The following is a 27,293-nucleotide window of genomic DNA, read 5'->3' on the forward strand; positions in this document are numbered from 1 at the left end:
TTGATAGCATTACCATAGTTCAGCATTTTGTTGAGAAAATGGGCACAATTAATCTCGTTCTGAATGTGAGGAATCAGAAACTCTTTGTACAGAATTAATTCAGCAAACTGAAACAGTAGCTTGAGTTCAAATATGGCTTGGATCTTTTTAAAAAGGTTAATTTATCAATAAAAATGTAAAATGTTTCTTGCCTTCTGTGTGCTTCAGTGGTTATTCTTTCAAGCAGGTTTGTGTCAATCTACCTCACCTTTTAAGTGTCACCTTTGGCCTTTTTTCATCACTCCAACATGCCAGTAAAGCACGGTGTTAAAGATCACCACCATAAAAGGGTGATTCATTGGTAGTATACTGTGTATGTATCTTTTAATATGTGTATTTCATAAACAAATATGCACATTTATTTAAATATGAGTATTAATTTATTAAATACACTAATTAAATAAATATTTCATTTTCTGTAAGTAAATATTTGAAAATGAACCCCACGGAAAATGCTTAATTGGACAATATGTTGAACTACAACCATGCTAAACACCTTCATGGATGTCCCCCTACTGATGATTCAATGATGGAAGCTTTGCAGGACTGTACACCCGCGGAAGAACCAAAAAACAATGACTCCTTAGCTGAGGGGGAGTGAGCACGGTACAGTGGACTGCGTTCTTTGGCTCTGCTGGGATGCCAGGAACAACCCAGTAAGGAGAGAAGAGTTCTGACCTGGATTCAAATCCACTGAAAGATATGATTCGAATCTTGTCAAAAAAAACTTTCTAAGCCATCCCTCTTATACCAAGAGTTAATTAAATGTCCAAGTATGTATTTGAATCATTTCACACCAGCGGCAACGCTTTCAGGTTGCGCCATCTGTGTGATGTACACCACCAATCCCCACAGGAAGTCCCCCTCACAGCCGCAGGAAATGGCCAGATTCCCCCATTCCTCCAGGTGGCACCGCCGCCAGCCAGCGTTAGTCCATGCCGCCAGCACACACCATCATTTACATGCATTTCACAGTCTGTCTGGTGCAGCTTCTCCAGGAAGGTGCTTGTGTTCACAGAGAGCCGCTAATGTAGCACGGAGGGTGCATTTAGGGTGTGCTCTCATTCTTAATTTCACCCCAGCAGTAATCCATCTCACCTTACTGCAATTCAGACACCCCATGCCATCAATCTGCCGCACGGCTGACACAAAGGCCAGTGTCACATTATTACATTCATGCTAACATTTCCGATATCTCCTACAACCGAGACACGTTCACTAATTACAATCACTTGCGTTTCTAATAGCAAAAAGTAGTTTAGCGGATAGCATTGCCTGAAAAAGTCATTAACGCCGCAGAAAGGGAGCGTGACACCGGTGATGCGCTCTGGAAATGAATTTTTAACGCGGTGATGAGATGTGTTGTTCGCTGCGGTCCCACGCCTCCGAGGAGGGTCATGGTGTTAGAAGACTAAAAATACACAGTTACATCATAAAGGCGGCCATAATGTTGTCCGTGTGCCATAATGTTCTCCGTGTGCAAGAGTGTCCTCTTGTGGAATGAAATCTTTACCTTGCTGTGACGAAAACAAGGCGAGTCCCTACTGTATGTGCTAATATAAAATATATAAAAAAATATTTCACTGGCGAACCACTGCAACCTTTGCACTCCACAAATGTCGCAGAATTACACCTGTATCAATACAAACCCAAAAGTATATATATTATCTATATCTGTGTAGAAAGAAATGAACTATTATGGGGAAGTCTATAGGCTACAGGAAACAAGCAATTTGTCACAAAGCTGGCTGTCTGTGTAACACCATCCAGACACCACAGAACCGGTTAGCTAGGCCCATCAGGTTCTCTTTTTTCTTTGGCTCACCCACTCATTTCATAATAGGGGCTTTTGTAAGAGTTACAACAACTCTGTGTTGTGCAAAAGGTATAGTTCTGAGCTGATACGTTTGTTTGTTATTATTATTATTATTCTTTTTCACCTTTTTCTGGGCTTCTTTGTAGTCCAGTTCCATTAACTACCACACCATGCTACTGCTTCTCCACTGGATAAGGCACACAGACATGGTCATTTTTCACTGCTCAGAGCCACTACTTCAAACACTTGGAACACCAGTGAAAACTGGATTATTTCCTAGGAACCAAGATAGCTTAGCAAGGCATAGCCTATAACACAGGCAGACATATCGAGGCTGTGTAAGGCATAGACATCATCACAATCAGACACTTCCTGTACAGAAACGTTAAAATCTAAAGATGCTTGGTTAAACCGCTTACCTCCACCGGTCCCCAAAGATTAGGACTTGTGTTTAATTAACATCCTTGCTAGCATTTGACTGCCCAAGGCATGAATAGGTGTCTTATTAGTGTCACTTGTTCTTTTTACTAAATACTATTGCGCCAAGAAACACATATTTATCATGCCTTAACACCAAAGGATACAGATTATTGTATAGTCATTGTAAATTTATTTTGACCCATAGTCAACTAGGTGATTTAAATACAGAACACTATCTTTGCTTGTTGTTTTAATGTCACCCTTATCTTGGCTTCAATTAAATATGCATACATAGAATACACAGACACAGCTGTGAATAGTTACTTAAATATGGTGCTAGCTGTAACATTTTGTGAGTTTCTTTAAAATAGATAAAGCAGCTATTCATACTGTTGTCCCACTGGAATTTTAAACCATAACACATGTGCAAATTTTGAAGTCATATTAAGAATATTCTTGTTCGTGAGGCAAATATCAGAAAAAAGGGATCTACAATAAATCTCTGAAAACATAGCCACTGCATCACTTAGGTGAACATCAGTTATGCTACAAGGTAAATCCTTTAATTAATTTTCTTAACAATCGCCTATAATTCAGGCATATATACATACTGTAGTTCAACTTAATATATATATTATTGAGTAACACAGCTGGGGATTTCAGAAGACCATCCAGGTTAGGCACCTTGCTCAGCAGTGCCCCACGTGAATTTGTATTTTTGGTTGCAAGTTCAGTTCCCTACCTAATGTATTGTAACACTACTGCTACAACATCTACCAGTCCTACTGATATTACTGTGATACTCTGGGATCATTAGATTTCTTTGGGCTGAATCAAATTGTAAACAATGATAATCATGAGATCTGAGTTAATATATTTGGGGATTACTGTTGTAGAAAGATGAGAAGCTTTTCAGTTTTCATGTAAGGCATATCAAAGAGACTTAGATTAGCATACATCTCACACTATGTTCATTTCCAGTCGGTTTACTTGCTCAGAACAAAAATACTTTGTTAGTGAAATCACATCTTTGTGTTCTTCCTATGCAGTTCGTGTGCTTCATTGAATGCTAAACCCTGTTCGGGGATTAGAAACAAGTATCTTTTCATTTGCATTTTCATACAATGACAATCTCACAGAGCCACAGATGCACCACACCCTAAACTTTGGCCCTGTCTGCAAGTTTGTCAACTAACAAACAACTCTGTCACATTCGTCTGAGCCAAAGCCTCTAAATCGCCCCTAAATATTCACAGTGAAAGTGTATTTCTTTAGAACTTAGACTCACTTCATTAAAAAACATGAGGAAACACAGAAACAGAGACATTGGAGGATAAACCAGCAGCAATGCTTTAATTATTTAATTACTATTACTGATTCTTTCCTTGAGCGGGCAGATTATTTGATGTTCTAGAACTTAAGGAGCAGTTTCACAGACACAGATTTTAAAGGGGGGGAAATGAAATGATTATGTTACCCCGGCTGTCCATCAAAAAGCATAAACTGTTTTCAAGCAGCTGTCATTATTACGTGCTTATATTTCTGATGTTGTTAATATTCTTTCTATCACGACATTTTCATTCGTTATCATGATTTATGTGCCTTTCTATACTTTCTCATGCTGTTGTGTGAAAAAAGGCAGAAAACAAAAATGCTTTGTTTGTTGTTTTTGGTTTGTGGCTTTAGAGTTTACATTTCACTTTACAGTTTCACTTGTATCTATGCTGATGAGGTAAACCACAGGAATGTAAAAATATTCTGTACTTGTTTGTGATGGAAATACATATTTTTAAACAAGACTTCTTGTATGATCTCTTCACCCCTTTTTTGAAGAGGTGTTGAATTAGGGAGGCTACACTTGGAATCTGGAAGATGTTAAGAAATGTGAGCAGCAATTTTTGCATGGTGCTTTCTCCATGTAATTAGGGAGTAACAGAGTTTGCACGCCTGAAGGAGACGACAGTATGTTAAGTAACTTGCTGAAATTACAGGAATATCCATTGGTGAAACATGACGCAATGTAAATATTGTCCCATAGGTGGCACTGTTGTTCCAGTGTTGAGTTATACAACAAGCTGGTCGCTGGCTTTACAAAACATACAGTCATGTTGAGGAGTATCCTCGTGCCCACGAAATGTCCCTGCACATTTTTGTATCCTAGTTTTAAAAAATTACATGTCTTAAGTGCCTCAGTGGTGTTGTGAATATTACATCAGATGCTATTTTCTACCTTAAGAGAAAGTTTTTTGACATGGGCATGCCATTAAAGTAATTTGCTTGATTTTTCATACCATCATGATTTAAATTCAGTCTTCCATCATGTTGATAATCAACGTTTCATATCAACAAAACCACATTTATCATGGAATTGCTTTTTCCTTTGAAAAGACTAGCCCAATGCCGAAATGTTGGACTTTTGATTTAAGATTTCCACTAGATGGCAGTGACGCCTAAACGCAGGCTTGAATGTCCCTCAACTGCGGTGGCGTGTGGTCGTGAATATTTGAAGTGAGGGTCTCTCAATTATTTGTTAACGTCCTCGCAATAATCTTTAGATGAATAATTTGTTGATTTCTGAAGCTAAAGGATTCTACATATCCAGACAACACTCATGTTGATCTACATGAATATATCAAGCAAATTCATTTGAAATTAAGGGCCACTGAAAAATTAGTGTTAAGATGACTAAAATGTGCAGATCAAATCAAGAATCGTAATGTTATATGACATTCTGGTTTGGTATGTCATGGTAATATTACTTACAACAGTGACAGGTTATTCACAATGACAGTCTATGTCAGCTGGCATATTAATGTTGATGCAGTACTTATGCATGTATACATATGTATGTATATATAAATATCATTTTGCAAATATGAAATGTATTTTTACTTGCCTATACAATAGTATGGACAAATGACCTTGAATGTAAACAAATCTGGCATCTGTGTATTTCCAGAGTACATATGAGCAAATATTTCCAGAGTAAATATGCAGAATAAAATTTGGATATTTATAATGTGTCTGTTTATGTCAATCCGACAAGAAGTACTTGGGGATCTTACGTTTAATGCCCTCCTGAGGTTTTCGTCAGCAAAAGATTATTCCCAGTAAGTGTCAATGGCTTTTCTGTGCATGAGGTTTGGAGAGCGAAGAGGCTTGCAGAAATGGTGCTGTTTCAGTCATTAGTCATTACATGCAATTAGCAGGCACTAGAGTGACTTCCAGCACAAAAGAACAGACGTACATCCATCCAAGTTATATGAGCAAGAGACTTGTTCATTACTTGTTCATTAGACTGGTTCTTACTACTTTCAACCTTCCTGCCTCATGCAAACATTACTCTAATGGGAGGCTAAAGAACAGACAAATAGAGTTCAGTCTATGTTCAGTATTATAGCCACTTAAATGAGGAGAAGGAGCTGACAACAAAACAGTATGTTTATTTATGACAAATTCCTCTACAGACTTAGAAGACAGTGAAGATGCTAACTGTACACAGTAGGTCACGTGATCTGTCACAAATGGTAACTTCCTCACGTTATGGTGGGCAGGTGACAAATAGGTAGATTATCTCAAAAAGCACTGCCACACACGTTTGCAACAGGTACTGCTACAAATACGGCCAACACACTGTACACTACATCACACTGTATGACTGGACCGTACAATAGGAATTTCAAACCTTCATCTGGTAGCAGGACTGTGGATCGCCAAAAAATCCCATCACTTGAGTCATTGCTTGAGGAGAGAATATCTAGTGGTACCGACGATCAATAGATACAGAGAATGGGACATGTCGGTCTGATGCAGTCACCAAGTTTCACAATAAACACCAACACAAGTGCAGTTCCAGGAGCCTGATTGTTATTGACAGAAACTACGGCTATGACTCTATGTTTTCGGCCCCGATTTAACAGCACCTCGAAGCACACGCAGGTTCAGTTATTGTTCAGCACCCACCACGAGGCTGCAAAGAAGAAAAGAAAATTGCGTTAAGAGGCCGATGGCGACGCTTCGCTTCAGAGGGTCTCGCGAAGGCACACGCAACGCCTGTATTTCAGCGCTCTGTGATACTGCGAGAGGCCATCCATTAACGTTCTTAATGCTCATTGTCAATCACCATTATTCACAAACGCCCGTGGCCACTCATCGCGCCGTCAAACATCAGGGATCGGCGGGCGTGCGGTGCTTCGCAGCGGCCTGCCCGTCCTGCCCCTTTAAGGGCATGTTCGCTTTGAAATCAACCACTCTGAAATCGCAGGTAATTGTCTCTCCATGCTTGAGTCAACATAATAACTGTTTTAGAGCGCCAGTGTTTTTTAGTAAAATGCTAACAATTTCCTCAGCATATCACAAACAATACTTAGGCACATATTTGTCACTGCAATTTAGACTATGAGCTCCGGGGTTATGGAATCAGTATTCTGTGTTCGTAAATTCCTCGCAGACAGGACTCCGTCGCATTTGACAAAGGTTAACAGCGTCACACCATCAGCATGAGCTCAGGAATGCACCGTGGTGGAGTGGCAGGAGAGACCACACAGCTGTCTCAGGGAGGGGGAAGCTCAGGACTCTACCTGGGACCAGCATTGTCGTCATGATCTCTGGCGTCTCCAGAAAATCAACGTTACCCCTCTGGAAGGTTTTACTGTAGTTGGTCTGAAGATGACTGCAAGAAGAGACCAAACAAAATAAGAACACAACTATTGTCTGCATTCACTCCGAGTCTTCTGGAAAACAGACCTCCACACACTGTGCTACTAGTTTAGAGTTGTATTACAAAACATCACGAAAACATTTTAATCCGAGCTTCTATTTCTCATTTTGCTCTGAATACTAGTAATGTCAGATAAAACACATACATAAATACAAGCATATGTATATTACAATATGTAAAATATTTGAATGGCTCCAATATACATGTGTACTATATAGTCATAAACACACGTATATTTTTATAAGCTAGTATTTTTAGTTCAATAAAAATTTCACCACAAATCTAAGTTCTAAGCACTTATTCTGTTGAGACTATATCACAGGTGACATTCCCTTGCAGATATACATACTTTTTCCACACGTTGCTGTGCTCCCAGAACTCATACAGTATGAAGCGGGACTCATTGGACAACCTCTGGACAGCAATACTGCCAACAGCAAAAATCACATACATGTTTAGAGTATTAACAGCACATTAACCCATTAGCATGGGGAAGCATTCAATGTAACCCCACAGGATGTCTCCTTAATCTTGTGGTCCTCTGTCCTAACTTCGAATGGGGAAACTTGTTTTCTATTCATATAGACTCACACAACATTTTTAATTAATAACACAGACAGGCAAACATGTAATGATGCAAAAGATTTTAAAATACAATACATCCATCAGTTCCTTACTCAAAAATAAGGAAAAAGAGCCACAGCAATTTCAGTATTTCTGCTCAGATAAAATATGGCTTGACATTTGTTTGGCAAACATCCTGTCTGTTTGAGCAGACACTGCTCTGTTACCTTGAAATGTGTCAGTCACTCAGCAGCAGAGCTTCTCAAAATAGAATAAAGCCTGTACTCAGAGGCTTCCCTTGGATGGCTTTGTAAAGTTTTCAGCAATTGAAAAATTTGCGCTCAGAGTAATGCAGTCGTTTAAGAGAAGCGAAAAGACCTTTTCTGCTGCCGGTCGGGAAAGGGAACACAGACGCTCGGGGCCACATTAGGTTACCGTTTTTGGAATGCGAGACAACACTTCGGTGAGTCACTCCTGTGGCCCGGGGCCTTTGTAAACACGCGTGTCTGAGGCACAGGTCAGCACAGCCACAGCGTTTTGTTTCTCCTGTTTCGTGTCGCTAGGCGCAGCCCACCCAGGCCTCTGTTTCACGGCTTCCTGCTGATGCGAACTGACCAATCAGCTGGAGGGAGCCAGGGGAGCAAAGATTATGGAGATACTTCTTGTGAGTTGTCAAAGGCTCTCGGGGTCCCCTGAATCACAGTAAAGGTTGTTCGGGCCTACACGGGGTCTGATGCCTGTAGTCGCTTCTACTTAAGGTTGTCTTTTGGACTTGGAGGCCTTCGACCTTTTCTTCTGACTGACTTGTTCTCCGACGTGATTCTGGGACTGTCATGTTGACCCAAATGACTTTTGAAAGAGTATGCAGCACAGCACTGTGGTTCAGGTGCCTTGATGAGCTTGACCAAATGGTCATAGAGAGTCAGCAGACTCTGAATTCGATTGGTAAAGGAGAACTACATGAGGAAATGTCACATAAGTTGTTAGGTTCACAAAGGGCTAAACCAAATGTCTTCCAATATGACATTAATGGATTACTCCAAAACTACATCCTTACTGAATTTATACCCTTAAGTAATACTACATTGAATTTTACCTCACAGATTGAAAAACTGTTCGTTTGTGTCAACTTTCTGTCCTTCATAAAAATAAAAAGAATGTTACAGGAAAAGAAAATCTTGCAATGATAAGATAATAATTCCAGGTATTGTATTGTTTTTTCTTCTTTCAGTTTAACAGTATTGATAGTAGTAGTGGCAAAAAGGAGGAGCACTAATATTCCTGTCAGTACTCCGGCCCCCTAGCTGTTGTGTTTATGTTCTCCCCATCTGTCATTTTGGTCCATGTGCTTTTGTTTATTGTTTTTCCTCGTGTTTCAGCCCTGATCCGCTCTCTGCCCTGTCTCCACCCACCTGATCACCGAGATCGTGTTCACCTTCCACACCTGCTTCCCATCTCCTTGTCAGTCTTGCCCTACATCATCCCTGCTTGTCTCTGTCTTGTTTGCCAGTTTGTTGCAGTGTCTTGTGCCTGTTTCGTTCCCTCTGTGGTTTCTGCCTGTGAGTACTACTGGTTATGATCCTGCCTGTACCTTGACCTGGTTCCTGCTCGCCGCCCTGCCCTGATTGCCTGACTGCCTGGTTCCTGACCCTGCCCGTTCCCGTACCAACACTGCCTGTTCTGGTTTTGCTATTTCGCCTGACGCTATCAATAAAGCCCCTCGGAACCTGAAGCTCTCGTGTCCGCGTTTGAGTACTTGCCTGAGCCCTGACAATTCCAGCCAGACTGAATCTAAATCTTAGCCAATGTACTGACTATCCTGTTCAACAGCATATTAACTTAGAAGTACACTCAACATTCACTAGTGGTGAAAGTTTTGGGATGTAAGATTTGGGATGAAGACCAAAGATTTGGCTTAATGAAATGACAATGCCAACGAGGTTTTAAACACCTCGTACATTCCTTGTCAAAAGCAATCACATGGAAACACAAGGACAGAGCTCCTCTCAGATAGAGAGTGGCGGCATTGTATCACTTGTAGTAATAAGAAGCAGGATTCCCCGCTGGGGCACTGCTGTTGTACCCTTCAGCAAGGTACTTAACCCAGGATTGCCTTGGCAAATATCCTGCTGTATAAATGTGTGATGTAAAAAAAAAAAAATTCTAACCTATGTTACAGCTGCTGAGGGTATGAGCGTCTGCTAAATGACAATAATGTAATGCAATGCAGAGAGAGAGAATAAGCCAGGCATATGGAACTGTGGAAACCATGTCAGCAGCCACTCGGCTCAGTGACGGCCGCGTGGCACGGCCTTCGCGTCTGGCCTTTGGCGGGGGGGGGGAGCGCACAAAGGGCCCCCGCGCGGTGAGCGTTCCCGTTTGAACTCACTGTAGGCAGCCCGTCTGCGCGTTGGAGCACTCGATGTACTGCCTGAGCGCCAGCCGGAACTCCCCCAGCTCCTCCTCCAGCACCGACAGCTGCCGCTGGACGATCAGGATGTGCTGTCCAAGGAGAGAGAGACAGAGAGAGAGAGAGAGGACAGGGAGAGGGGCTTCAGGAACCCTGAGAAATGCGCGACCCACACCCCCACCCATAATATGCAATGTATTTTATCACGGGGTGTGTGCAATATTTTGTTATGTGCATTTTATTGTTGTGATTGGCATTTTATGTGCACAGCATTGAGTCCAAGACAAATTTCCCTAAGGGGACAATAAAAGTAAAAAAAAAAAAGTATATCGTACCTCGACTCCACTAAAAAAACCCAGCAGTGTTAAACCGGTGACGGACATGCGCGAGCAGCTGGGCTGCGAGGCCCCTTAATCCACCTGAGCGAGGGCCGTCCACCGAGCGCGCCCGCGCTGACATAACGATAGCTGATGTTCGTCATGACGCGGCGCTGCGCGCCATGTGACAGGCGCGCCCGTGAGCCGGGAATGGGAAGTGAAGGCTCCCTCCCTGGGGACGCCTGTGACCTCTCCGCGGGATTATCGCCGGTGCCGTGTCCAATAACGTCCCCCTTTTCCGAGGCCCCCGCCGCAGCCTACACCGCCGCCGCGCTCCCCCCTCGTAACCCTCAGTCAAATGAGGCTGGGGAGAGGAGCGTAATGAGGCGTCTGTGATGTAAGCCTTCAAAGGGCTTCTGTCACGCGCTCCTGACACATTGGCGGTTTTCGGCTATATCAAGCAGTGGCTCATCTTCAGTAAAACTGCAGGGCAGCTTGTTGTTCTTTCAAAGCACGGAATTGTTTTTTTGCTTTGGTTTCCGCAAGCAGCTTTAATCTTGGTGACCGTTGGACTGTTAAAGTAATGAAAAAGGGCACACTGTTCTTGTGTGCTGCGGGATTTCCTATAAAATGTAATGATGTATCAGTGAGGCTGCACTTGGCATGCTTATTTTGTGATTACAGGAAACTTTTGCCTTTCCCAACGGATACGTGCTAGAGATCCCAGTAAACAGGGAAATCTGGAAATGTAAAAGTGTACCATTTCAATTATAAAGACTTATCGGGAATGGGAATTCCTCCCAACACAAAACAACCATATTTTCAGAAGAAACATAATGAAGTAATATTATAAACCAGTGACTGATATGCATATTGATGTAAAAATGCTCTAACAGAATGTAATATGTGAAAATAAAGGATAGAGAGCTGGAGTGGTAGAGAATGAGCTTGAGGATTTGCGGAATTGCCTGGCATGAGTATTCAAAACTGCAAATCCCAAATCTGTGAATGGTAAGGGCCTTCTGCACATGCATATGCGGCCAGGTGTCGGTGACAAGGCGTCTCCCGACAGCAGGGTTGCGTGACGCGCTTCCTGCGATCAGGTGCCGTGTGATGTAGCGGCTGTGTTTGTGACTGCGAGCGCGTGATGAGGTGTTCGCGGCGGCGGGTTTGTGACGCATGGCTTGTAATGATGCGTTTCACACCGTGCGCTGAGAGGACTCTGAATCAGAGGCGCTTTCCACTGCCGGTGTATTCTGTCTGTTCCCTCAACCATGAAATAGAGTAACATAGTCCATGGCAAGAGTAAATGTATTCCTCTCTATCTCAGCCTCTCTTTCCTGCTCTCTGCATCTCTCACCGCGAACTGACACATAAAACCAATTACCGCCTCTCCAGCTCAGTAAAATTCAAAAGCTAGAGGCCGCATACGGTAGGCTCATGCTCTGATTCGAAATTATGCGACTCGGGGAGATTCACCTTATTTCCTCATCAGCGCACTGTTTGTCAACATTAATGACAACCCTCATGCCTTACCGTGACTCCCAGCATGCACTGCAAGCAGGCAGCAGTGAGGGAAGATACAGAAGTGTTCACAGACTGGAACGCGGACTGACCTTCGCAAGCTCGCAAAAAAGGACCGATCAGGCCTGGCTTCATCTGGGGAATCCAGGTGTGAAGCGTCATACCCCTTTTCAGAAAGTCCAAACCCTGCCAGACGCGTGTACCTTCCCTCTCACCGCTGGCGTTGACAAAAGGCATGTGGATTTCTCACCGGAGCGAGTCCAGGTTTAAAAAGGAGCAGGGGCGAAATCTTTGTATTCATTTTGCGCGACTCCCGACTCTCGGTGTAAGGGCAGCCTCTTCCACTCCCCCTCCTTCTCCTCGCTTTCCGCCTGACTATGTCCTCTCCTACACTCTACACATCCTTTTCTTCTCCTTTCTTACTGACCCTCGGACTCGAACGCACAGCTGCTACAGTGTGGTGGACGCTTGTGAATGAGGAGCACTCTTCAACGGACAGAAACATGAAATAAAATGACTGTTCATGCAAAGGGTTTCCTTTGGGGCAGAGAATGATGTCACCGGTCTTGGCTCCCGACAGATACCAGCTGGCATCCATGGCGAGTGAGCTCCAGCACTTGACATGCATATGCTACAACCAAAATGAATGTGCTGTTGCACTGACAATATATTCACAGTGTCAAACTGACTCACAGACACCACAGGAAGAGAATGCAGGTAATATCCAAGCTCTGCTTGCTAACGCACTTCTCTTCGCCACCTATGTTAGCTAATAAAGTGGTAACTTCTGTGGTTGTTTTTTTTTCTCATGCACTAAGGTGTAAATCATTGTAAAATAAAAAAGATTCTAGATGAGTTACTGCTTTAGTGGTCCCCTCCAAGATTTCCTCTTCAACAGGTTCCAGCCGCAGTTCCTGTGGAAAAGAAGCATTTGCGTCACTGGCGACGAAGTCCAGCAGCCATGCAAAATAGAGAGCAACATTTCACTTTAGATCCCGCTGCGGGAGGACCAGGGTACTGCGTGTGCCTGCGCGTGTGTGTGCGCATGTGTGTGCGTGAGTGTGTGTATGCGTGCATACTCATGAGCGTGCCCGGCTGTGTGTGAGACAAAGTGCCTTTATATTCCTGTTGCATTGCTAATGGGTTATTGAGTTTCCTCCAAGGTTCAGAATACATCAATCATCACCCACAGAGTGTGAGAGAGGGAGGGAGGGAGGGGGAGAGAGAGAGAGAGAGACAGAGACAGAGGGAGTGAGGTAAAGAGAGAGGGGGGGGAAGAATGGAGAATGAGATGGAGAGGCAGAATAAGAGACAGAAAGAGGCACACAGTGAAGCAGACACACGATTTTCAAAATTAGGTCTACGAATAGGTCTGACATTTTAACAAGTTCTGCATGTTCCTAAAGACTGTTCACACCATAACATCTTAAACATTACTTAACAGACACTAGAATTGAGGTCTTGGTACCTTCTTTTCTAAGCGGTCAATCAGTTTCTGGAGTCTGTTGATCTGGGTCATCCACTGGTTGTCTTCCTCATAAAGACCTGAGAGCAATAATACAACAGAGGACAAAATATCTGCCTCACTTCTGCCAGAGGGGGTTGACTCCGTTTCTGTTCCCTCCAGCTGACCCACAATGCATTGCTGCCTTCTCTCTGATTCGGCACAATTGAATAAGCCAGAATCAATCAGAGCAGCAGAATAGCTTTGCTTTCGAGGCCGCAGCATAACAACTCGGATCTGAAGTTATACTGACCCTTCATTTCAATTTCAAACCTTTTCAGAAACAGAACACCTGTGTCTCGCCTGTGATACAAAAGTGCACTGCAGATATCACAAACTGTTCTATAAATCTGGGTCAGTCAGGACAGCTTCAAACACGCCGTTATTGTGGCACCGTGTTACCATCTGTTCAGGTGGGGAGAGCAGAAAGTTACAGAAGCAGAGTGAGCAGAGTGGTGGGGCACAAAGGGTCTTCATTATTCCGACTTAGAAATCGATAAAAGGATCCTAGTGTTTTAGTCTTTATTATTCCAACTTAGAAATCGATAAAAGGATCCTAGTGTTTTATGTTAATGCTGGAAATGTTCGCGCAAAGAAACTACGGGCCCCTATGACATGCGTGGTTCTTAAGGAGTGTATTTTTACCCATGCAACGAGAGACGCCTCATGGGAGTTAAGGAGCTGGTGTCTCTCTGCATTCCTAGTGCAAGGGGCCGTCGGGCCCAGCCTGTGAGGCTGCCCTTTCCCGGGAACGGGGGGGCGGAGCTAAGAATAAACGCACCTGAATTGACGATGCTGAGGGGCGGGTTGTTCGGAGACAGGCTGTTATTCCTTTGAAGCCTCCGATTTGATCGCCTCCCTGACCACTGGATCGACAGCACCTCGGGCTTCACTGGTCCTTGCCTGGAGGAAATACAAGCGCGGCGGTTCAACATGGCAGCGGCTCTCTCTCCCGCTCGCCGAGAGGCGGCAAGGATCTCCCCTTACGCCCCCCGGGCACACTCTCCCCCTCCCCCTCCCTCATCACAGAGGCCAGAAGGTGCACGCTTCACCAGTTACATAATCCATACTACAGCAGAAAGGAGAACAACCTCTAACAAAAGGTACAACAGGTAATTTCAGTTTCAAGATCAGAGAAGATTTCCGTAAGGTGACGTTTGCGTGTTACCTGTTGTGTGTTTGGATCCTTCGAAAACACTTGTGTGGAAAGGTTTAATTGGGAGCTCTTTGCATGCAGAGCCCTACAGCGCCTCTGATTTATGCCGGAGGAATGACTCACCGGGGAAAAAAAAGGTTAGAGTGCAGTGCTAACTATATTCTTCCTGCAGGATGAGGCAGCACTCCGAACCGGGTTTTATATAGATGTGAAATGAAGACGCAGCGCCGTCAGGAGGAGCGTCAGAAAAGGGGTGTTTTATATGTGGGAAGGCAGGTTCATGATCCTAGTAAATGCTGCTGCTTAGGTCAAAATGCTCTAAACAAACAGTAACACAATGTAGGCAGGCAGTGAATCATTTTACATCAGCACATTAAAACACTCTGTTAGGGCTGAGATAAAATGGGTTATTCTGGATGGAAAAGCATGTCCAGTTTCCACATGTTTAGTAGGATGCGTTCAGTTCTACAGCGTTACCCATTAGAAGGATTCAGAGTGATGGGACACCCCCAAAAATGTCTTGTCTAAATTTGACTCGAAACTACTTTTTACTTTGGAGGGGGCAGGTGAGTACCATTTACTGTGTGTGTGTGTGTGTGTGTGTGTGTGTGCTTCCTTATTTGATGTTATCTCATCCAACACATTATCGGTGGTTAAAAGCATTACCATAAGCCATACCATAAGGAAACACCCCAGAAACCATTGTTGGACCACCTCTCCAACCAGAGTCCCTACACAATCTAATTACCCTCTTTTATATCTACTATCCAGCGTACGATCCTCCAGACATGCAAACGCAACACAGGTCCCCTCTCAGAAAGCAGCTTTTAGCCTCAGTGAAGTGATGAGCACAGTAGTTAACCAGCACCTGCACGCAGACAACCACAAGACAAATCACGCAGTACATTATTGAGTGCACCGATGCCAGCCAACAAAATTTCAATTGATGTCTGCCCATGGCAGCCCACCCTCTGTCAGAAGGATTCAAATTATGTCGAGAGTCGCATTAACAGCGGCTTGTTGACTTTTAAATAGACGTCTCCGTGTTCTTCAAACTGAGAGCTATGTTGTTTTTTTCACAGGGTCTTGATAGTTTTTCATGATAAAATGCCAGACGAGATGTTAGGCTGACACACTTCCTGTTCAGCGCTGCCCTTTTCATCTCATAAATAGTCTCGTATTTCTGGTGTCACTCCTCATAGTTCTCTTTTTAAAGTGTTTAAAGTGTCTCTGCAAAGTGCCTCTGCCATCTCACTAAAGTGCTGGCATCCTTTAGATGCAAAAAAGTGTTTGACGGACAGATTTCTACACTTTCTGCAAGTCACAGCTTACAGTTTCTGGGAAACCAAAATCTAACTTGTCTCAGCCTCACTTTCCTCTTTTAAGTCACATTATATATATGTACAGACTCACAAGGCACCTTGGGGATGTATACCATAAATGAGCCTTATGTGTGTCACTGTCCAGCTAAACATTTTCCCTGGGTCTTACCTATTTTATTGGAGAATGTTTAATTAGGCATGCATGTTGAATTACGTTTGAAGGTCAACAACAGGTGGTATTTTTCAAAGTAGCGGTCCAAGCTGCCGTTTTACGAGTCTGACGACATGGCAAGCCATACTCCAAACAGGCAGGCTGTATTCCACACCTGTCTGCAGTTCATGGTGAACGCTAAAGGTCAGCAGAGGCTATCCTTCACAGACTGCATCTCCTGATAGACCCTGGTCCCATTCTTTCCTCCCGCTGTTCCCTGCAGCTTCAGAGAGGACTGCGCTAAACACATCAGACAGAATAGAAAATGGATTGTGCTGTTTCAATTTGTTCTGGACACCGGCAACTTTAAGCCCATCAGACGCAGGGCATAATCCATGACAGACGATAAAGAGAAAAACAATGAACTGGACAGGCAAAATGGTACATTCACACCTATGAATCTTCTTTTCATAATGGGTATTTGTTGTGTTGCTTTAACACTCCAGCAATGCCCTAAATGATGGTCTTTTACAGCTGTTATAATTAAATGTACACCATAACTGAATATATATATTGTATATAATCATCCTGCTCATTTCATAATTGTAACTACATCATATATATGGTTTACTATACAATTACTATCAAGATAGGTTTAGTTATAAAAAAATAAGCTTAATTATAGTGGCAATGTAAAGTTGGGATCTTCCTTCAGAAGTGTTACAGTGGAATCATCAATCTAAAGATTTCACAGAAACAGAGTCAAAACAAACAGTGATTAATTGCTTTAAATGTGGTGCATTTTGTATTGGCTTGTCAAGATGGTGCATCTGTTGTGTAGTGAATGGAGCAGGATTGACTAATGAACACCCTCAATGAGATAAGGGCCCTCGTTTTATCTCACCATTATGGTGCCTCTTCCTTTGCCTGAGGAAAACTATCGCAGTTTTTTATCCCTACATTGTTACACAAGTGACTACCGAACTCACAACATTGTGTTAATGGGTAAAAAGGAGCTTTAATTCACTACCAAATGAGAACAAAGCACTATAGCAGAAGCTGATCCTGAGTCTGTAAATGCAATTGTGATGTTTGCAAGGTCTTAGAATGACAGGGGCGCTTTGAGTAAAAGCTTTGGGGGTGACCTCTGAGGAGCTGCCGTAAAGGAGCTGAAGGACTGGGAATTGAGCTCTGAAATTACTTGCGAAAGCAAAGGGAAAAAAAGGAGTGATTTAAAGCGCTTTGTGGTTGAGAGGTCAGATGTTCAAATCTATCTATGCTCACAGGGCCTTTTGGAAAGACAGGAGAGACAGGCGGGAGACAGGAGCTCTGCTGCCTTGACTGTTTACTTAATATAGCTGTACAGAAGACAGGCAGTTCAGTACTGTGTGCTGCGTGTTCATTTTCATTTTGATTAATAAGCATATGAAACGGTACTAGCGTAGGTATGTATGTACGTACGCATGCATACGTGTGTGTATGTAAGTACGTACGTATACGTGTGTGTGTGTGTGTGTGAGTGTGTATATATACATGCATCTATGTTTTATATATACATATACCTGTATATATATCAAACACCAATAATCAATCAATAATCAACTCCCCACTTGTCTCATCCAACTACCTAACATTCAGCTAACTACTAGGATAAATGTTACACACACAATCCTCCTATTAGTGTGGTGAGGATGTTTATATGTCCAGAAAAAAGGACACCTGATGGCACGGTCAAGCCTGAACCTCTGCGCACAAAAGAAATTAAGTGCGCTTCATACATCACATCAATGTATCATCACTTGCGCGGGACTCTCCGGGGAGGGGGCGAGCCGTGGAGCGCAGCTGTGCCATATGGCCAGCCGGGCGCGAGCGCAGCCAGCTGATTCGGTCACATCCTGCTCCGAGGCACGCAAATCCTCCAGGTGCGCGAGCGAACGGCGCTCTAAATTCGAGACGCCCAGATTCCAGGTTTTAAATAAGCGGCTGTTGGCATGGGGTCTCCCGAGCTTCTCCCTCACCTCACATCTGGTGAGTCAGAGCTTAGTGCTGGCAGGTCCATTGTGGCGGAGCTCGCACATCAGACTGCAGGTACAGCGCATAATATAACAGCCTGTTTTTGCAGAAGAATCCGGGCTCCAGGCACCAGGACTTGGAAGTGGGCAAAGTAAATAATTACAAATGACTAATTAGCTGTCTTTCCATCAGAATGTTGGAGCGAATTTATACAGGTGCACTAAAAACAATCGCTACTAGGTGGGCGCAACGATTTGAGCGACAGCATATCAAACGTCCATACAACAAAATGATGATCACTTTAATAAGATGAGTTTTGTGCAGAATGCAGCTGTTCCTGTCAGCCTAGGTGCATTTAGGCCATTCCTTTTGCATTCTCTCATAGTATCAAACCTTACTGCAAGGTACGATATTTTTATAGATCCAACAAACTACTACTTCAACGCATGATACCAGTTTCATTTGGGCAAGTCCCAAAAAATCTACATTTCTAAAGTGGCAAAAATTCACAATGATGAATACTAGCTACTAAACATATGAGCCAAGGAACATTTGGTAATTGCAAGTGTGCTTAGTGGACATTAGCAGTGTGTATGCACTGGTCTCTAGGCCTGCTATAGTATGCCGCTCCATAGCTTTGTCAACCGCGAAATGTTAGTTGACAATTTTTGTTAACATTAGCCTACAGCTTAATAATGATTTTTCACATCATCCTTGGATGTATAATATCATGAATAGCAAAAGCTGTGAAATGCAGAATTACAAATGTTACCTTTGCTTATCGTGCCGGTTGCATTGTGCTTCAACGCCAGTCTCCACTAGTAGTGTTCATCAGTAGTGCCCACATACACATCACCACAGTAAAATATAAGGGTGTGGTCAGAATTATGGGGTAGTCATTCTGTGTGGTCTGCGCATTTCAATGTCACAGAGTCACTGGACTGTAATAAAATTGAATATGACTTCCTTACTCTATCCATTCTAATACACCGTCCTGAAATCACATAAACGCAGTATGTATATATCAGACAATCTACAATCACAGCAGCTGCCATCATAGATTAAACACCAATATTCTGAGTGACTCTTATTCAATATGGCTGCTGGGCTCCTGCAGATGCTCAGCCATTGCTGAAATTGACATGTAACTATGGGCCACTTGCCGTTCTTGGCGGGTCTGCTCAGCCGTGGTCTCCATGGCGCACTCCAGGGAACTTTGGAGGGACTGAAGCTGATTGGTCGTCTCCTTCAGCAAGAAGCGTGTCACAAACTGCTCCAGATGGGTGGACTCCTGGTATTCCTGTGAATGAGATGTTGAGAGAGCAGCATTAATGAGCCCTCATCTTACACCAGGTGTTTACAGCTTTGCTCTCGCTGATAAGCTGGTTTTGATATCAAACCAAAACTTTGATCTGATTCCTTTTAATGAAACCACTCTTGATTAACCCACTTTAATTTGAATTTCTGTAATGAAATGTCTTCTTCTGCGGGTGCAAAACGTGGTACAAGCTAAAACAGTCTGAAATGTATTCTTGAAATGACCCAAACAAACAAGTAAATGTTCAGATCTTCAACATATGTGTGGAATGATATGTGTGGAATGCTTTTGCACCACATACATTTTACCTTCTTTTCTGTAGAAAACCTGACAGTTTGATGGTATGAAACACAATTTAACACCTAAGGTTTTCCTTTATGTATTTTGGTGGCACATTCTCAAAACATATTTGTAGTATCCGGCAGACAAAACAACATATAAACCCCTTTTGAAAGCCATTGTAGCTATACCATTGAACACAGGACACAGCAAATTCCATCCAGCACCATCAATGACAATAGGCCAAAAGCGTGGCTTTAACACACACACACACACACACACACACACACGCACACACACACACACACACATATTCCTTTATACAGTTTAACAAGGCACCAGGTGATGGAGTCAGTGGTGCAAAGGATAGACCTTGCAAACAATTCCAGTGCGCTCCTTTCCTGAAAGTCACGCCAAGCTAATTATACTCCAAATTGTTGTACTCATTTCTCACTTTTTTTTGGATTTGGTTCCTTTTTGACAGCGCTCCCGAAGCAAAGATTGAGCAATGTGTTTGTTATTGGCAGCTTTTATTACAGTTATTAGATTTCAGCGTGCAGAAATGGAGTGTCTAATTATATTCTAAATCGCTAAGGAGTAGCTCAGGGAATGGTGTTCTCCCACATGCATCTCCTACACGCAATCGCCATCATTCGAACAACGCGTATCCAGCATCCAACATCCAGACCAAAGATGATTTCTGTCTGACAGTGATTTCAACTGAAAAATGGTGTGAAACTGTGTGAAGCAGTGGGGTAAAGCAGTAAGGAATAAGGTCTGGAACCCAAAAAGGCTACCGGTTTGATTTCCCAAAGGGGGCACTGCTATTTTACCCTTGAGCAAGACAATTAACCCAAATGTCTCAGTAAGTGTCTAGCTGTATATATGGATAATGTAAAAAAAAATTAAGATATGTAAGTTGCTCTGGAAAAGAATGTCTGCTAAGCAACTGTCATGTAATGTGTGGATATATTCATTTATCTACATCTATTCATTTATTAAATTTGGTAACAAATTCATTGGTTGGTTTTAGAAAGGAATGGCACTAACTAATATGTGTATTAATATCTTTGTTTTTCTTTCCAAAGGATTTGAGGCAAACCACAATGTGAATACAAAACACGAAGATCAAAGGAGGTCAAGTGTATTTCATGAGTCGTGACTCATATCCTTCCAGATCACACCGCCATGTCATCAACCACCAGTCATAACCTTCCCTCCCGAGACATAACAGATTCTCGTTGACATTCTGGGCACACTCATGCTGTCCGAGGCGCTAATCGCCAGCCCCGTTTAACTCTGCGAGGACTGCAAAAGACAAACGCATCAATTTGCACAGCATCGGAAACCGTGTCCCATCTGCTAATTGCTAATGGGGAGCCAAGGGCCAAGTCAGACCAAACCTGTGACCAAACCTCCAAGCCGCCGGATCCCCCCCACCACCGGCACTACCACCCACATAAATTTTTCAGCCTCACACACTGGATTTCTAATGGGCCATCTCGGGGAAAAAACAACCTTCAACAGCAAGCCATTCGTGTCCCACCACTGATTCAAAATAATAACACATCATGAGTATGATGCCCGGACAACATCCCTTCAAAATAATAACACATCATGAGTATGGTGCCCGGACAACATCCCTCCCATCTCTGCCCTCGACCAAGCACATGTGTGGTGGCACAGGTGCCTCGAACGTGCGCTCCCAACACCTCTCCGCCTGCGTCTCTCCTGCGCGCAGGCCGCCCTCCCAAGCTTCCGAAAACACTGCGTGACTCATTCCTGTTGCCTTTCACCACGCTGAAATTATTTAGGGGAAGAAAACCCTGTCAGAATTAAATACTTTCCTAATTACCCTTGTAACAATCTTTCATGTTCCCTGTTTCGGCGTGACTCATGTGCATCTCCCTGAAACTGCCTTGTCTCACAACAAGCCCAGAATCAGATGGAGCGAGAGTTTCGAATCTGATGCGCGCAAGCTGTTTTGCGAGATTTCGCATCGCTTTTTATCTCTGTCCTGTAAGTGATGTTTTGTCAGCCTACGGTTTCATGATAATTTTATTCCATTTTTTTTTTTTTTTTTTTGCTGCCATCATTTGGTATTCTGTGCTTATGTTTCATCATTTAACAGTTTGCTTCCATTCCAGTATTTCCTAGTTCTCTTTGTGTTGTGCCCAACAGCAATACAGCTCAATAGCAAACTATCCTTTTTTGAAGGCTGGTATACTAAGTAAAACGAGTTTAAGGAATGCTGAGGTGTTTCATATTGTTTCGTTTCTAACACCTTTACCACACTTCCTCGTTTCCAATTTTAAGTGCGAAAATTACTTTTTTTTAAGAGGGAACGTACAGGTGATGGACTCCCGGTTTCTAATGCGTCCCGGCGTCCCCTCTCCGAAATGCGTAAGGGCCAACCCGTCAGTTTGAAACCTGTTTCTGAAGCAATCTCAGCCAGTGCTTTTCCATTTGCAGCATCCGTGTCATTCGCCGTGCTCCTGAGACAAGGCGGCCGCGGACAGCTTAATTGGCTCTTTGCCTCTCCATCCGAAAGGCACGCGTCATGTCGCGAAAATCAACCGTTCGTTTTTTTAAAAAAAAGTTCACCGCAGCAGGGTCACTTCTCGCCGGGCTCCCGCGACAGAATGCGTGACAGGTTTCTGAAAGTTCCGAATGCGGCGAGAGGTCTTCGTCTTGGTTTTTGGTCTGCTTTTTCTAACAACGCGTTTTGACGTGTGCATTTAAAAACCCTATTAGATGTAAACTGAATGTATCTTAGCCATACAGTGATGTGTTCACTTATACATCAACATGATGATAAAACGGGTATATGATGTCGTCATCATGAGATATGAATGTTTTTGGCTCCTATGCTCTCATAAAATATGTCTCTCGCTCTCAGCTGTAATTTCACTCAGTCCATAAATTATGTCCCATATCTTATACCTTGTCTGACAAACTCCATCACCTGAGCAAAATCAGGCACTTAAAAGTCCAAATCCGAGCAAAAAACATCACTCTCTAATCTTACACATTATTTATGCAGCAGGGGCTAATCTTACGACATCCATGCTCTTTTCACATATGCTTGCTCACAGAAAAGTGCCTTTTTGCGTCACGCCTTTTCAGGGCCACCAACCCCTTCCAATGGGGGTCTGATTACAGCACAGTAGAAACTATAGGCAGATTGACTGATCTGATGGCTTGACATTTTCTGGCCTTCTAGCAGCGGCTGCATTTCAGTGCAGTGTGCAATAGATGGGTGAGCTGAATGCGAGCTTTCATCCCGCGGTGCGCAAAAGCCTACACTCTTCGCAATAAAGGGCTACCTTTCTGAATGACTGTGTTTAGGAATATGATAAAAATTCTCAAAACGCAGCACAGACCTACGGCAGACTAGCCCCTCTGGTAGCATCATGCTTGGCATTTACAGTGGGGCTGCGGTTGAAAGGCTACGATTTTACATGCCGCTGTAATTACTCTTCATAATATTGTGGCACTCCTAACAAGCCGCAGCATTCAAGTTCAACATCTAATCGTGTTGCGTGTCTACATTTCCGCGATTTATCGTTTCCAAACCAACGCGTGACTTTCGTCATTAATGTCTGCAAGGGGAAAAAAATCTAACTCGCAAATAATTAATGAAGATCCATCACAGTGGTTACTTGCCGTTCCACAGCTTTCGCCTCAAAAAGATTTCGTCGATAACCACCGGTACGTCGTCCGTCATGTCTGACCAGCGCCTCGGGCCTCGGTGACTGCACTGCTCCCAGGTAATCACATTCCTGCTCACGCGGTGCAGGAAATGGAGGGGGTGGGAAATCGGTCTTATTTTCGCATCGCTGTAATAAATTCAAAAACTCGCCACTCTGAAAGCAGCAGGACAGCACTGGATTGCATTACCCAATGTGACAATTAATGTTTTTTGAAAGAAAAAAAAACCTCTCTAAAACGTGGACGTGAATTAGCGTTCCTGCGCTGACGGGAGTAATTGCCGGTGCCTGGCATTATCGGTGTGGTGCTAAATCTACACGGTTTTCAGACTCCCACCTCATTTAGTCACCCATTAATGCTAAGGCACTCACCAAAAGGTCAGTCTGTGGTGAAAAAAACGTTGTGTGCTGAGTAGATAGATGGTAGACTGCTGTAATCAGCTCTAAGTCTGTTTCTGAGACAGGGAAAGTGAGGAGGAAAAGGGTGCTGGCTGTGCAATTAAATTCCAGAAGGGCTGCAGGATACCTGGCATACATGGGAATATGTTTCATTGAATCAAGCAGCATAAGCCAGTGCTATGACTGAATTTAAACCTTATCTCTGCTCATAAATAAGAAGATACCGAGGTACTTATAAACCCTGGTAGGTTGTGGCCACAGGAGTCAGGAGGTGTAAACATCAGGTTTGACCACTCATACAGAGTCCATATGTATCATCCGTGCCTATTCACAATTTTAGCTGTAAACTGTGCACGCTCATCACTAATGTCATTAATGTTCACGCACACTTCTGCAAGGCATATTACATTCCCCGTGTCAGAGTATTGCAGCAATGCCAATTCCCTCAAAGCTCACGTAAAACGGCCATGAGGAAAGGCAAGGCATGTCAGCGCTCCCTAATTATCTTCAGAATCAAACTGCCAGCGTTTGCATCGATTCCAAAGGTAACCTCCACAGAATATGATGGATTTTTTTCTTAATTCCTTTCATTGTCAAGGCAGAAATGTATGCCAGTGTTTCTGTGAGCTGATGCCGCTGTCAAGTTTAAAATTCAGTGTTGTGACAACACCAAGACAGTGTTACATCCATATTGGGGTTGTATTGCCAGTGTGTGTGTCAGTAGCAGGGGTTTTTTTAACAACCCTTCAGCTTCCCCATTTTTTGACAAATGTGTAAGATTTTGCACAATGTTACATTCACCAATATCATTTTGGCAGTAATAGAAACTTTGCTAAAACATTATTCTAAATGAACGTGATCAATATCTCATGCCGGCATATCCCAAGGCTTTAAGGCACCTTTTTATCACAACTTGCTATCTTATTATTCATATTTTAAGATCTTACTAGAACAGTTCCTTCTGTAGATGTAATAATTTATGCTGTCGGACTGCGGTTAAAGTCTAATAACCTTCTAGTATATTTCCACAGCACTATACATGGTGTCATCAAGAGAGAATCAGAATCCCCTAAAACGCAAGTCGTCAGGCAATAGTCGTCATCACTATTAAAACTAACCCAACATTCAATATATACTGTAATGATGAATGGAGTTTTTTTAAAAACACATTTTGTATAAAACGTGGCACATCACAGTTTTCAATCATTTCTTAGTAATGTTCTCCTAGGCGATCAGTGAATGACCCAGCATTAATCATACTGTTTTTGATCTCTGACAGCAGTGAGGAAAGCAATGGGCACATCCACAAACATGCTGTGTGGACGAGGCTGCCGCTGCTCTGTCCCATAAAGCCGGCAATCTCTTCTCAAATGACTCACCTCAGGAGCCCTGCAGTGGGTGGCTCAAAGCTAACGAACCTTATTACTGCTGAAAATGGCAGAGTACCCCAATGTCCCATTCATCCCATTTCCTACCCTGCCAACGTTTCAGACACACAGATAAAAGCACCCATAAAAGCATCTACATCTCCTGTTCCATCACCTCTGCATTTACCAACATCATAGTCAGTGCATGGGTTTGAAGCTATGTAGTTTGTGACTTTTCCTTCCAGCACGTTTACACCTTTACGCCTTTAACCACAAATTAGTGCTTACGAACCAAAATTTTGAGAAAACTGTGAAGCAACACTTGCAACAACTAGCAAGATTAAAACTGTATTTGTGACTTGTGACTGCGAGTTGGTGTGCAAAATGCTTGAACTAAGGCAGAAAAGGATGCAACACGCACCTCACTGGTTGCATTTGCCCGACAAAAGAATGAGACTCGTTTCGATCCCACACAATGACAATGGTACTTGACTGACAATGCCTTAGCAATATTGAAAAATGCCAGTGCCTTAATATACTGATTATCTTAAATTCACACATTGGCACATAAGCTCTGAAATACTGCTAATGAAGTAAAATAAAATGTCAAGTCCATTGACTGCCAATGACTTTTTCGCTGAGAAATGCAATGCACAGTGAGAGTTCCTTGCGTCCAGCTGTGCAGGTTAATTGAAGAAGTTTCTCTGACAGTCAAAATCAAGTGTGTGGATTTGTATGTAGGGCAACGCTTTGAGTGCTCACCTCACTGTTTTCCTCAAGGAGAGAGCACAGGGCTACAGAATTGGGCTGAAAGGTCAGTGGACAAGCACCGCGTGATATTAGACAGACCCCACCTGATGATATAACAGAGTCTGATTCGTTGTGGGGGCACAGACGGCTCCCTGCTGTCTGTAGCACTCCCCACACTCACCCATCCCCTTCCACCATCTGCGAGAGGTGCCTTTTAATATGACTCTCTGCAAATTGCACATCTTGTTCTTACACTAGGGCCCAGGGAACGGCAGAAGGAAGATTAGGAAAGGGAGGGGAAAAAAACTGCCACTGCACTCCATGAGTAGGCTGAGAATACCAATATCTCATATCTCTCCCTCAAAAGATGTTCCCTGTTCAGTCCTGGAAGCGGAGCCACTGACCACAGGAGAGCTCGCCTTTTAATGTGCTGCGTTTCTCTGATCCGCGCTGTCGATGCCGGCCCACCCGCTCGCACTCGCCTTCCCCCAGGCCCAGCCCCTCCCCCCGCCTCCTCCGACAGCACACTTCTGAGGGACGTTTAACCCCGCTAATCTACACCGCCACTGCTGTCAGACTGGAGGATATTCTGCGGAACGAAACCAGCAAGTTTTTGCATTTAGTGCGGCAGGCACGATTATGCATTCAAAGCTGAGAGCAGTCGCAGCATGGACCGCGCCTTTGATCTGAAGCCATTTTTCTTTTTCACCTTGACCGCTGCAGAGACCACATGCAATATAATTTCCTACTTGCTATTCACTAATACACAGCTGTAAACATTGTAAAGACATATATAGGAATTCCCACCCCCACCCCCCAAAAAATAACGCCCCCAAAACACAGCTTCTGAATACTGTCACAGCACACCTAAAGTGTGCTACAGTATACTACTCCATACACTGTACACAATTGTGTGAATACCTTTGATATATTTTATCATAACCAATGACAGCTGCTTGAACAGAATGAGATACCTTTTTGGTTTTGTCCATAGCCTTCAGTATTGAGATGTTCAAGTCTTCCAAGGCTGCAAGGACATTTTCATATTCTCCAAGGTGTTGAGAGAAGTATTCTTTAAAAAGAAGCAAAAAGTTTTTGTTAGGAAAAACATTTAGGTGAAAAGATAAATGAAAACAAACATTAGAGATAATGGACCAAGTACCACAGCTTAAGCCAAATAATGTTCACAGCTCTTGCAATGTGAGTGAAATGAGCTACCTGTTAGTTTTTAACATAAATGACTATTGATGGAATACCAGTGAGTAAAACCTAAATCGGAAACTTCTACTTATAGTTACTGTGCAAGTGCTGGTGAAATCAGTTCCTACATAGTTCCTACATAATACTGTCATCCCATTTTCAGAATGTGTACCTTAGGACAGTCGTTTTTGTGCATTTGTTAATGATGTCAAACGTAATTACTAATGTGGAGGCAAGCAAATCATTTCAACTTACCACACAATTCTTCAGTGTCCACATTACTGAAACAGGATAAAAATAAAAAAAATAAAAAC

The 27,293-nt window shown here is 43.2% G+C and overlaps 1 protein-coding gene across 2 annotated transcripts in view; it reads right to left on the reverse strand.

The window, feature by feature from the left end:
- Positions 1 to 5,827: 5,827 nt before the first annotated feature.
- Positions 5,828 to 27,293, reverse strand: part of necab1 (N-terminal EF-hand calcium binding protein 1) — a 33,322-nt gene continuing 11,856 nt past the window's right edge. The window contains exons 4-13 of one of the 2 annotated variants that reach the window (XM_036515802.1): positions 27,235 to 27,260; positions 26,754 to 26,851; positions 19,120 to 19,256; positions 14,096 to 14,217; positions 13,279 to 13,355; positions 12,671 to 12,724; positions 9,949 to 10,061; positions 7,345 to 7,422; positions 6,856 to 6,947; positions 5,828 to 6,245 (exon numbers count right to left, since the gene is read on the reverse strand). In XM_036515802.1, the coding sequence (XP_036371695.1) occupies positions 6,217 to 6,245; positions 6,856 to 6,947; positions 7,345 to 7,422; positions 9,949 to 10,061; positions 12,671 to 12,724; positions 13,279 to 13,355; positions 14,096 to 14,217; positions 19,120 to 19,256; positions 26,754 to 26,851; positions 27,235 to 27,260 (826 nt within the window). In that variant the 3' untranslated portion in view covers positions 5,828 to 6,216. Of the gene's footprint in view, positions 6,246 to 6,686; positions 6,948 to 7,344; positions 7,423 to 9,948; positions 10,062 to 12,670; positions 12,725 to 13,278; positions 13,356 to 14,095; positions 14,218 to 19,119; positions 19,257 to 26,753; positions 26,852 to 27,234; positions 27,261 to 27,293 lie in introns of those variants that run through there. The other variant, XM_036515801.1, reaches the window with a different exon arrangement.

The sequence above is a fragment of the Megalops cyprinoides genome, chromosome 21 (assembly GCF_013368585.1).
Source record: "Megalops cyprinoides isolate fMegCyp1 chromosome 21, fMegCyp1.pri, whole genome shotgun sequence".
NCBI classification, from domain to species: domain Eukaryota; kingdom Metazoa; phylum Chordata; class Actinopteri; order Elopiformes; family Megalopidae; genus Megalops; species Megalops cyprinoides.